This window comes from Crocodylus porosus, unplaced genomic scaffold (genome assembly GCF_001723895.1).
Source record: "Crocodylus porosus isolate Cpor-Errol unplaced genomic scaffold, CroPor_comp1, whole genome shotgun sequence".
In the NCBI taxonomy this organism is placed as follows: Eukaryota; Metazoa; Chordata; order Crocodylia; family Crocodylidae; genus Crocodylus; species Crocodylus porosus.
Genome location: NW_017728943.1, coordinates 24,312,415 through 24,325,204, shown reverse-complemented (window position 1 = coordinate 24,325,204; position 12,790 = coordinate 24,312,415). Strand labels below are relative to the sequence as shown.

The 12,790-nt window shown below is 45.2% G+C and overlaps 1 protein-coding gene across 1 annotated transcript in view; it reads left to right on the top strand.

Annotated features, from left to right (window-relative positions):
• The window catches only part of ABHD12 (abhydrolase domain containing 12), a 78,742-nt gene extending 67,247 nt beyond the window's left edge, over positions 1–11,495 (top strand). The window contains exons 8-13 of the mRNA XM_019549022.1: positions 469–506; positions 1,888–1,967; positions 3,324–3,406; positions 5,387–5,465; positions 6,782–6,909; positions 11,274–11,495. Of these exons, the coding sequence (XP_019404567.1) occupies positions 469–506; positions 1,888–1,967; positions 3,324–3,406; positions 5,387–5,465; positions 6,782–6,909; positions 11,274–11,313 (448 nt within the window). The 3' untranslated portion in view covers positions 11,314–11,495. The remainder of the gene's footprint in view (positions 1–468; positions 507–1,887; positions 1,968–3,323; positions 3,407–5,386; positions 5,466–6,781; positions 6,910–11,273) is intronic.
• The last annotated feature ends 1,295 nt before the right edge of the window (positions 11,496–12,790 follow it).

Sequence of the window (12,790 nt, the reverse complement as noted above, 5' to 3'; positions counted from 1 at the left end):
GTGAAACCAGGGAGCGAAGGAATTTGCTAGTATATCTGAACAGAACTGTTGATATATCTGAACAAAACTAAAATCCAGCATCTCAAGTGTCTCCAGTCTTTTGGCTGTCTTGTGTGTCCAAAGGAAATCCAGCTTGAACAAATAGCTGCTCCTTTAATTTGCATTCTGATAAAAACAGAGGTGATTAAATTAGAAAGAAGAAAGCATTTTTGAGATGTCCTTCAAGCTTGCTTCAAAGACTGGGTAAGACCCATTTCTCTACAAGTTGCAAACCAGCAGGTGTCCTTTGCTTCCAGCACTGACTAGAAATGTAGAAGCCCTGAGATCTGTTTCAGAAATGGGTCTTTCAAGCAGCAACACATGATGCCTTTCCTTTGGGAGTGGCAGGCAACAAGCACTACTGTTTTCTAGCAATGAATGATAAAAATGTTTGGTTTAATGCTAAACTACTTTTTTCTTTCTTTCTAGGGTTGCAACGAACTTAGTGAGGCGCCTTTGTGAACGAGGTGAGGCTAGTGAAAAATGGAGCACCCAGTGTGGTACTAACGTCTGCTCAGTCACCTTGTAGTGATGAAGGCTCAGCTTGCCCTGACTTTCTTGTAGCAGCAGTGTTGTCATGTGCTCTTGTTCAGCATTCTCTTAGTTTGACTGGAGCATGGTGTGACAGGGGGCCTTATCCGGGCCGGGTCTCATCATTGGCCTGCCTGCCTGTCTAGGGCAGTCTGCCTTGCCTCATCTGCCATACCTTGATGTTCCAAAGAAGATGGAAAATTGTGGGAGGCTGCCCATTTAGTGCCCTGTTGCCTAGGGTGTTATACACGGTTCTGAACCTCCCTTCCACTTGGCCCATGTGCAGCCCTTCAGGCTCCCTAAGGCCCTACTCTACATGGCCATTACTCCACCTCCTTCACTGGAGCTGTGGGACCTTACTCCCCTTTGGGCCTCAGGAGTCTGTCAAATCTGGGCCCCCAACTCAGCCTATGGCCTACTCAGGCCTCAGGTGTCTGTCAGTGTGCCTGGGTCCTGCCTCAGGCCCCACTCAGTGGGCCTGGCCCTATGTGCTTTTCCATCGGGCTGTGCTCCCCTAGTCTTTCTCCTCCACAGGGTCACCCTCCAGGCAGTGGGGGCTGAGGCTTTCTGGTGCCCCATACTCGCCCTTCACTGGAGAGGCACGGGTGTGGCATTTCCTGGAGACTGCCCAGCCACAGGCAGCCCCACCATACCATCCAGCCCCAGCCCCAGCAGGTTTCAGTTTTAGGTCATGCCTCAGGACCAGGAACCTCCTCTATCCCCGTAGCTCCTACCCTTAACAAAACCTATCAGGAATTTGAATGATATGGGTGATAGAGTGGCAGTGGGCAGTGTTTTGAGGGAAGTGTGGACTGGGAGGAAGGGAACTGCTTCTTGTTTGTTTCCTTCTGTAGTTAACTTCCCCTGGCACAGGGATAGAGGAAGGATTTTAGTTCTAAGTCTGGCAGTTTTCACAGGGATTACATTAATTTAAGCTGTGCCTTCCCCCACCTTACCTGTCCCTTGAAGTATTGACTGTAGGGTTGTCCAATTTTCATTATGCTTACTTGAAAATGATCTCTTGAATTTGGCCATGACCTTGATACAGCCATTTACGTTGTAGACTTTTCCTAGTCACAAGACGGGTTTAGTGGTTGGAAGGTGGTTCTGGGGTGCATGTAATTATTTTTAGATACCTTGTCAGCCCTAGATAATGGACGTCAGTCATTTAGTAATGTGAATACTGTCTCACTTTGAGGATTTGATCCTTCCTTGCAGCTACTTTGGTATATAAAGATTGGCAACCTGTAGCTCTGTATTGTTCTTACCCAACTGACTGTAGTGCCTGGATACACTGTGCACTGTGATTGTTTTCAGAAACTCCTCCAGATGCCCTTATCCTGGAATCACCATTTACTAACATACGTGAGGAAGCAAAAAGCCATCCATTTTCAGTGGCAAGTACAGTTTTCTGTCTTTATTATCTTCTAATTTTATTCATGAAAATAATCATTTAGAAATTCTTCCTGAACAATTCTAGGACATGCCTGAGTTAAATCTGTAAACCTTGCAAACAGTGTCAGAGTTTCTGGAGCTGTTATTCATTATAATGATCAGCACTAATGCTTTCCTCTGCAAAGGGCTGTGTGTACATCAAAGGTGCAAGGTGCACATCAGCAGAGGCCTGCATGGGGCTAATATACCTTACTGTACAGTACAGTTATAAGTAAAACCACACTGAGATGATGATGATGATGATGGAAAAGAAAAACCAGGGAGGAAAAGCAGTAAGCACAAAGAAAGAAGGGCTGAGTTGGTTCTTTCAGTAGGGAGTGTGTTAGGCCTTACCACTACCATGGCATGATTCTCTGCTTACATAAGACATGCACAGCTGACCTGCTTAGTGAGGAAGTTGAGAGAACATGTCCCAGTCAGAGGAGGTTCAAGAGACTGATGATGCAGCTGGGGCACCTCTCTGTCTTTCGAAAATGGTTTTTTCCTAGCCTGCCACATCATGCAGGTGTATTGTGTGGGAGCTGTACCAGGATGTGATTAGGTGAATGACTGCTTCCCTAGCAGAGGCATGACAGATGAATGAGCCTTCTTAGGATGACAGCCTAGTCCTTGCCACCTGGATTCTGTCCCCCCAGGGCTGAGGATGATGAGGTTTCTCTGACACATTCAGTTTGACCCAGTACAGATGCCTGACACTTTTTTTGAAACTAGCAAACCTGCAGGCCAGGTCAGGTGGCTCAGCCCCAGAGGGGCTCTCCTCACGACAGCTGACACTTGAGCTAGTTCTGGACTTACCCTGCTTCTCAGCAGGGCTGTGTATATTGGGCCAGGCATAACACCACTAATGCTACTGTACTGCTTTTGGTGCCCGCACTAGTCCTCTCAGCCACCTTGGGTATCTTTGCACTGTACTGCATTGTGCTGTGTAGACACCTGCCATGACAGAGGTTTCAACCAAGCATACATGTGAGCCAGAAGCATGTTGATATCCAAGAGAACTCAAGCAGCAGTGCTGACACTTAAGTTGGAGAATGAACAATGAAGGCATTCAGAGAACCTGTGCGCTAACACAGCAGCACAGTTTGAGTCTACTACAGAGCAACAGTACATGAAAAATCAGATGGACAGTTGGGATATCTGTGGAACCAGTGTGTTCCTTCTGTAGCATTCAATCTATCTGTATTCCAGGTGGGAACATCCCTTGTCTTGCTAATAAGTGGACATATCTATTACCACAGAGTTAAGTAGGGCTGGAAGGGATCTCAGGAGGTTATTAAGGGAGACTTTATTTTCTTCAGATATACAGATACTTCCCTGGGTTTGACTGGTTCTTCCTTGACACCATCACGATGAGCGGAATTAAATTTGCAAATGATGAGAAGTAAGTAATGAATCTCTGCTGAATCTTCGTTTTTCTACTTGCAGTGATTGGAGCTGGGAGGCCTTTTGATGACATGTTCATAAAGGAAACTGAATAAAGCTGGCATCAAGTGGGAATGTACACAAGTGCAATTGGTCCTCTTTTTTGCTGAAATATTTGATACTTGTGAAGGGGCTTTGCACAGTCTTGCTTGGCCTTGAACGTGCCATAGTTTCCAAAAATTTGGCTTGGTAGCTCTCAGGAAATCCCAACACATGACGGGTGATATAATTTCTCAGTTCCATGTTTTAAAATCTTAGGTGGGTGTTGACCTACAGGTCCTTATCTGAACAGAAAACCTCATCTGACCAGCTAGTTAAAGACATTCGAAGCATAGGTGTGTGAGAAACTAAACAGGTGTATCTAGTGTAACATTTTGGTTTACATAACCTTATTCATTTAATAGATGAAGTAGGCTGTAGCCTATGAAAATTTTCTGAACAAATTAGTTTCTAAGGGCATCTATAAACATGCTCCAGGATGCAGGAGGGTAGTTTAATTAAAGCACTCACAGCGTCATCTGTTCAGTGTCCCACTTTTCAAAATAGCAGTGGGGGCGCTTTAACTAAAGCTATTTTGAAATGAAACGAGCTTTAGTTAAAGCGCCCCCCACAGCCATTTTGAAATGTGGGGTTGCTAAGTATACATGATGCAGAGGCTGCTGGAGCACGCTAATTAGCACACTCCAGCGGACTCAATTAATCTAACTAGCACATGTCAGAGCAGAGGTTTATCACATGTATAGATGCCCTATAAGGTGCCACCCTGCTTTGCCTTGTGCCTGACTCAGACTAACATCTCTATCCTTTAAGGTCTTAAACAGCTGGGAAGACTTACTGACTCAAGTATTAACATAATTCATACTGCAGTTAATAATTTTTCATACCTCTAAACCTTCCATTCATGGATTGCAGAACACTTTGCAGACATTAGTGAAGTAAGCTTCCCCCATTTCAGTGAGACTGACACAAGTTAAATGTCTGGCTCAAGGTCATGTAAGAAATCTGTGGCAGGTCCCTGGATAGAATCCTGGTCTCATGAATCCTCGTGCTTTGCCTGACTCACTAAGCTGTTCCTTCTTTGTCTAATAAGAACATTTCCTGTATGCTCATTCTCTTAACCAAAAACATGCCCTATTTCAATGTCACTTTGGGTAATGAGCTCCCCTGCTCACCAGCGTAATCAGCAAAAAAGATTCTCCAATGGTTACATTAACCAATTATTTTTGTGTATAGATCATATTAACTGGCATTATCACAGTCTGAAATGCAGTTAATAAGTGGTGGGAATTGTTTCTAGTGAGTATATCCCTGAAAATCCCATATAGTATAATTATAAAACTTGGCCATACATTTCACAAGCATCAGTTGCTTCCCTAGAAATGCTTTTTAAATTGGCATGTAGTAGAACAGAGCTTTGTCGAGTTAATATATGACAGGTGCATTATTTACAGTACTGTTATTCTGCATCCTATTTTTAAACTCTAATAATCTATTGCACTTCATTTCCTTTCTTGATTTTTGTCTGATATAATGAATAAGTGACTCTTATCCATGATGAGATGCCTTTTAAGTGGGCTTGAGAGAGAGGACCTATGAACCAAAAGTGACTGACACACACTCCGGCTCCATTTTCACTCAGAAGATGCATATGTGTAGTTAGCAAAGCCAAGAGACAGACTCGCAGTAATTGGGGCTTCATTCAATGGAGCCGAGATTGTTTTTGAAGGGCCAGGATAGCAGCCTCTTGATTATTTCTCAGTGTAAGAAGCTACAACAGAACAGCTCCTCTTCAGAGAGATAAAATAGACAGGCATGACCAGCATTCAGATAGCATTGGCTGTTTTATCAAAAATACAACCAGAACTCTTAGCTCTGTTAACAGTTTATAAGCTTCACTAGGATTAAAAAGAATTACATTGTCTTTTAATTCTTTTCACAGTGTAAAATACATTTCCTGTTCACTGCTCATCCTCCATGCTGAAGATGACCCCGTTGTACCATTTCATCTCGGAAAGAAGGTAGATTTCTCCTGTTGAAACTGACCTGCTTTAAGTTGGCTGCTTGATAGAAGGGATTTTTTGGCTTAAACAGTGACCTAAATGGATCATACAGCTCTGTGCAGAAAAGACAGCAATTTGGTATGAAGAGCAGGTTGTTTTAATAATGCACCTTATAGACTAATCAAAGTAGATACTGAATATACACAGTGTGTGTGTAAATAAATATACACACCAATATGTACATATTTTCAGCCTGTGAAAGCCTGTGTGCACACAGACACACACACACACTAGTTAATGTGAAAGGTGCAAATCTATTCTGCCTTTTACTATACTTTAGACTAACATGGCTAACTATGTTTCTGTTTTAATAATGGCAGAAGCGCATAACAGTTAGTAGCACGGGAGGTATTAGATGTCATTTAATAATATAATCATATCGGTATATTGAAAATCTTCCAAGCTGTGGTGCTGGCTAAGGAAAAGTGAAGAAGAGTTTATTACGCTTCAAAAATAGTGGGGAAAAAATAAGGGGAAAATAGTATTGTTATACTTAAGCAGGAGGGAGAATGAGGGCAAGAAGGAATACAGGTGGACAAAGCACGTTAGTTTCCTGAACAAGTGTTCAGATGCTCCTGTAAAATTTCTGTTAGCCAAGCCAGGCCAGGCAGAATTTATAGAAATACAAATGTAATAGCAACAGCTCTGTCAAGATATCAGTCTATTCATTAGAGATGGAACTTGATTTGTGGTTATAGTTAATCCCATTGTCCCAGTGGTTTAAGTTTTTGCTGTCTGTGCATGTCCATTGTAATGCTTATTAGTTAATAGGATTTTTTGCTGGGAGATCTCCCTGCTCACATCATTCAGGGCTTTCTGCTGATCTTTTGGAAGCTCTTACATAATGGCTTATCTCCAGAAGCTGAGCTGTGATCTGCTGAGTGTAGAAATGGTCCTTCCAAGTGGATTTTTTGATAGAGGGAAAATGTTATTGCAGCATCTACTGGAAGATGAAGGGAGAGAATCCAGAGGAGTGAGCAAAAGGGAGGCTCTGAGTGGCACAAAGAGGGAGGAGGTAGCAAGAGACCATAAAGTCTACAGCTGCCTCCCTTGTGAACCTTCTCTCATCCCCCACCCCTCAACGGGAAGCTGCAGTAACACTTTTCCTCCACTAATATAAATTGTCATGTAGACCAAATAAATGTCGAATCTGCTGGAGTGAAGTTGATTGCAGCAAGAAGCAGCTCTGCTTTCAGACAACTAATGTTATAGTGCATCTTCTCTGAATGTGGTGGTGAATCCTTTACCTGTTTGATGCATATAACTTTCTGTAGCTTTACAACTTGGCTGCAACATCACGGAGCTTTCGGGACTACAAAGTGCAGTTTGTTCCTTTCCACACAGACCTAGGCTACCGGCACAAGTACATCTACAGGAGTCCAGAGCTACCTCGAATACTGCGGTAATAAACAGGGGCACACTGTCTGGCTTTGTTACTGCATCAGGGTTTCCAACATGTTATCCTTTTTAGATGGAGGCTGCTGTATGTGTGGTGCAGCCATAAAAAATGGGTTGCAGAAATTTTCATTCCTCTAGAAAAAGCCATTGGAACATGTGGTTAGTTTTGCTTCTCCCTCTCTTCCCCTATCTGCTGATTGTACCTGAATCAAAACACTGCATGTGTCTATACAAGACACTTTACTGCACAGTAAGCTAATCTACTGCATAGTAAAGCATTACCATCTACATATGAATGACATTTACTGCACAGTAAATTAGTCTATTGCACAGTTAGCTAGTAAATACAGGTACTAGATTAACTGCATGCTAGTTACTGTGCAGTAGCTCTCATGTAGATGCTGACTGGGAGCAAATTTGCTTCCGGTCAGTCACACTAGCAGGGGGCCACAGGGAGTTCTCTGTCCCTGGTCCTAGCACTGCTCAGCTCCTGGCTCCCCCCAGGAGCTGGGAGCTGATCAGTGCCAGGACAGGGTTGCTTTCTTCCCCCTCATCCCCTCCCTCCATGTGGCTCCCAGCTTCCCACAGGAGCTGGGAGCCGAGCAGTGCCAGAACTAGGCAGCTCTCTGCTTCCCTGGTCAGCTGGGGGCACGCCAGCAGCTGTCCTGTTTGTGGGGCAGCTGCCAGTCAGCTACCTGCTGGGTGGGAGTTCCCTGCACAGCAGGGGCTGGCTGGGACCTTTCCCATTTCTGGGGCTGCTGCCAGCAAGCCCCCCGGCTGGGCAGGGAAGCCTCAGTAGGCATGCATCTCACCAGCAGCTGTGTGTCCCAGTGTGCATAGGGATGTGCATGTCAGGGCCCCTTGTGATGTGTACCAAGAGACAGCTACTGCTGCAGCCAGCAGAGCTCTCCTGGTCCCATGTGCATTAGGACTGGTCCCCATGTCCTCTGCCAGCCCCCCGGCTAGCACCCTAGGAGAGCCTGGAGCTCCCCCTGGCTGCTGCACAGGGCCAGAGCAGGGCAGGAGCAGCCCTGTACCAGGCTGCTCCAGTAGGGAGCACATTTGCTTCCAACAGGGTGCATGTGTATGTTTTACTGCATAGTAAGCCTATATTGCATTAGTGTGTGTAGATGCACCCACTAAGTGGTAGAAATTCCCAATAATACAAGGACTGAATTGGCACTTAGCAATCACAAAGTGATTTTGAACAGTCCCTCAGAACCACAGCCTTCTCCCCAAAACATAGACACAGATGTGTTGAGAACAGCTCTAGCTGAGCTGAGTGATGTGTGAGCTTATAGCATCTGTTTCTGTGTTGCCCTAATCCTCCTTAAGCATGTTGGTAAAATTGAGTCCAAGCAGTCTGGTGACCTGCTACTGACCTTCAACGGGAGCTGTGATATGAGCCCAGTTTAGAATGAGGGTTCCACATCCCCACCCTAGTGCACAGCCCATTGGCCTAGCCTTGCTCACAGGCCTCAAGAGAGCTTAAGTCAGTATTTCCAAACTTGCACCTACCTTGGTGTTGATCTTTGAGCCTCCATTCAGGGTTTGCCTGCACAGCACACTACAGTTACAGCAGTGTTCTGTGTTATAGCAGTGCTCTGCCCAAGGATAATACATCCTGCTTCGCAAGCCGGGCTGATTTTGGATAGGTGGAGAAGCACTTTTTCCAGAATCTGCTAGTTCCCAGGCTCACTTGGCATCCTTGCACAGCACTGCATTGTGTTCTGCACACATGCCTACTGACTGATTGTAAATAAGCCCCTCAGTTTCACAGCCTCTGTGCTCCTGTCTGCCTAGTGATGTTAATGAGACTACCAGCACCCAGTTAACTCATCTGTTTGGGTTAATCTAGACACCCAGGTTCAAATCTCCTTGATCCAGCCACCTGCACTGGGGATCAAGGCTTTAATCTGTGCTTTCCCACACAGGTGGGGACCTTTCCCAGACAAAGAAGGATGCCTTCCCTTCCTACAGCCTCCTGTACAGGAAACAGCTGGCTATAACATGGCTGCAGACAACCTGGGAATGGGAGGGGGGGAGCTAGCTAAATTGCTGAAACTTTGGCTCTGGGTGAAAAACTTATATCGCTATAGGAGCAGGCTAAGGTAGTACTAGATTTACTTGAATATCTAGGATGACCCCCAATAATTAGATTCTGTGTATGAAAAACTTAAAATCTTGTTATAATTTCCAGGTATAGTATCTAATTATTGGAGACTTGCCTTGAATTTGTTCCCCTCCCACAGCTAGAGCAGAGAAAATAAATCTGGGAGAGTCAGGTAGCCCTTTGCACTCCTTTCCTCCCCACCCCCAACTTCTTTCAGCTGTGGCCTTTTTCCCACTTACTGTCAGACTCTGCTCTCCCCGAGTACATGGAAGTGAGAAACAAATTTGAAAACACTAACTTAGAAATAAACATACCTGTAGTTACTTATATATAGGGAAATTACCACAGATACCACAGACATAGTTCATCCAGAATTGGTGCAGTTTACCTCTTGAAAGTGCTGCAAGTTTTAGCACAGGTGCTCCATAAACAAGCATTTAATTTAGTGTTTTTGTACTTACTGCCTGCTTCTACATGAGATACTACTGTACAGTAGCACTTGGGGGGGTACTAAGCATGATACAACACTACTGTGCAGTAGTAACAAGTTAATACACAGTAGCTCATTGCTACTGCATAGTAGCATCAGAAAAAACATGCAGGGACACTGCTTTGTTATGCAAGTACTATATGACTGTGCAGTAACAACTACAGTCTGCCACTTGTGTAGACACAGCCACTTACAGTTAGTACAGACTATGCATGGCATGAGTCCAAAGCTAAAAGGCTTATGGTTTACAATATACATTATTAGGCAGGGCCCCAGCAGAGACAACAGCATTTCAAGCCACAGTGACCCCATGGCTCAGCATGTGTGTGTACTCCAGATACCGCCCCCAACAAAGGATCCATGTACCAATTAGCCCCTCACTCATGACTGGAACCAGGTGTTCTAGTCACAAGTCCTGGGATTCTCCAAACATTTATATGCAGATGAGGCTCAGGGCAACTTGGTCCAGCTTCATCATAGAGGGAAGGGCCACACTAATATGTGGCAGCCCGTGAGGGGAAAACAGAAATTCTGGGTAAGCTGTTTGGGCCCTGTTTGGTAATGTTTGCCAGACATTTAAGGCTGGTGAAGAAACAGGAATAATTGGAAATGGGAAAGAAAGGCACAGTACAGATGTAGGAGTGAAGAGGAAAGCAAAATGTATGCAGTACAGTGGCTGATCATGACTTAAAAAAGAATCAGCGCTGAGGGAGACTGCATGTAATGGGCACTGCCATATATTTTCTTCAGATGATTTGCACTGACTTATCCTTGTGGTAAGCTCCCATCAGCATTTTGGTCTTTTTGGCCAAGTTTAAATGTAGCATTTTTGGCACCAAGGGAAGGGTGTTGGGGTTGGCCCTGACTCTCTTGGTGCCAGCCTGGTATTGCTGTACCTACAGGCCTGGTGCCAGTTGCCTGTGGAGGGAGCACTTGCCCATTTTTTTAATGGCCACGCACACAGAAAAAATAAAAAGCTCCTATCAGCATGTTTGCCCAATTGTTGGTTACATTTAATTTAACAAACTCCCTCCAGAGGTGGTGCAATGACCTACCCTGGAAATCTCCAAGAGGAGACTGAACAGTCACCTTGCTGGGGCCACCTGACCCCCAGTTGTCTTTCCTGCCTAGTGCAAGGGAGCTGGACCCCATGATCTTGTGAGGTCCCTTCCAGCCCCTTACAATCTGTGAATCTATAATCAGCTTCACAATTGTTTTTCATTACTGAGCACATGCTGCTTTTAGCATCAGTTTAATGATAGATGAGATATTTAATGAGGTTTCCTTGTATGCATATGTAAAGTGAAGGGCTTTTTTTCCCCCCATGTTGATGGGGGGACACCTTGTCTTATCTGAGTAAGTATGGTAGTTACCATAACAGCTTATACTGCTATCATTTCCTACCAGTGTAATTGTTATGTCTCCCTGCACCCACAGAGGAGCTGTGCATGCTACCAGCAGGCACTAGTACTTGAACTTGGACACTGGTTGCACCAGAGTATGTGACCCACTGTGTTCCCTGGGACTGCAGACATCTGACCCTTCATAGCCTTGTAGTTAGACTGCATGTACCCTAAGATCCCTAGTGTGTCTGGGATCACTAGGGACACTGCAGTTCCAGTTGGACACTGCAGCCCAGCAGAATTAGATCTGAGATTTCAAGTGGTAGGGCTGTTGCCCTGTGTCCTGCTGTCTCTGTGGAAATGGTTGGGAGATTTGTATTTGGGATGGTTTATCACTGCTGGCATCTTGTTTTCTTTTTCAGGGAATTCCTGGGGAAATCTGACCATGGGCATCGTCACTGAAGACTGGCTGCTTGGTAGCACTAAAGCTTTCTTTTCTTTTTTGGGGGGTCAGTCTGCCTTTCTTTCACCCCCTGTGGAATTCCTATGGTAGTCCTGATGCGTACCCTTGGAAACCCAGATTCCCAGCATCAGCATTTGAGAAGGTAGAGGAAAGAAGAGAAGTTAGTTATCTTCTGTGTTAACATGGACAGGAAACAAATCCCATGCAGCAATACCAAACAGTTAAAACTTGAGCACAACAGAGACTTACCAATACAGAATAGCTAACCCATGTAGACATTCCTAGAAATCGTGCATCAGGACCAATGGCCTTTTTTCAGTTTGTTTTTTGAACAGCAGTAGACTGAGATACCTACACAAGGGTGGCTGCCACCATCTCTCTGCCACGCTTGTCTGGCTTGAGTTCCAGTGGTTTTCCTTCAGAAGAAGAAACACGTTTAGTGCATTTTATTTTTCAAAGGTTATAATCAGAAACATGCTGAGAATCCTGGGGAGAACTGGTATTTTATTGAAATCACTGTTAACTCTTAGAATCAGAATCAGCATTGCAAAGGTGTCCGAATCATTGGTAGAAAAACCCAATTTTGAAAAAAACCAAGAGCGAAGTCAGCTGTATTTCCTAGGAATCCTTAGCTCCCTCCTGCTTCTTTTCTGCCCCCTGAGCCCTGCCTTTGGAGCATCTCTTCTGCTCTTATGTGCTTAATGTCCCCCCACTCCTTCCTAGGCATCTCTCTGAAGAGTCCCAGTCCTGATATATCCTAGGCAGATTTACTGCATGCTGTAGACTTTATTTTGCAGGCTGCTTGTTTGTCTGAGGTTCCCCCCTCTCTTAACAGTCCAGGTCTAGAACATGCCAGACTTTCTTAATGGTGGTGGTGGTGACACGTCTTCCATTCTCCTGTGACACACAGAGACACAAGCACTTTCTCGGGCAGGAGGCAGTGATTCAGGCTCCTGCCTGTTTTCTCCTCAGACACTCATGCATTTTGTAGCTCTTCTTGGCAGACACAAAGAGCAAGGTGGCCTTTCTAGCTCCTTTTAGGCAGTGCAAATCATGCATAGCTAAAAGCAAGCAGCAGTATATGGTTAGCCAGGAAAACCACCTCTGATCCATGTTTCCCCTCCCAGCCTTTATTTCCTAGCCTGGCACAACGTGTCTCTCAGTTGTCCTGCTGGCACACAGCAGACGTCATGTGTGTGTGGCTGTACACTACCTTGCCACTCCAGCCAGTGCAGGAATGGACTGGCACAGGGGGCTCTGGCTTCCTGGTGCCCTGCTTTACCGTGTGGAGGTACCAACATAGTGATTCCGCTTCGGGCTGAGCAGCATAAGACGCATGCTGCCTCAGCTCTGTGGCAAGGAGCTTGATGTCTCCCCCTTTCCGTTGCCCTCCCTGGCCTGCTGCACCCCCACCCTCCCCCGAGCTCACCAGGCAGCTTGTTTGCTCTTACCCTTGCTGCCCCCTTGAAGACAGCC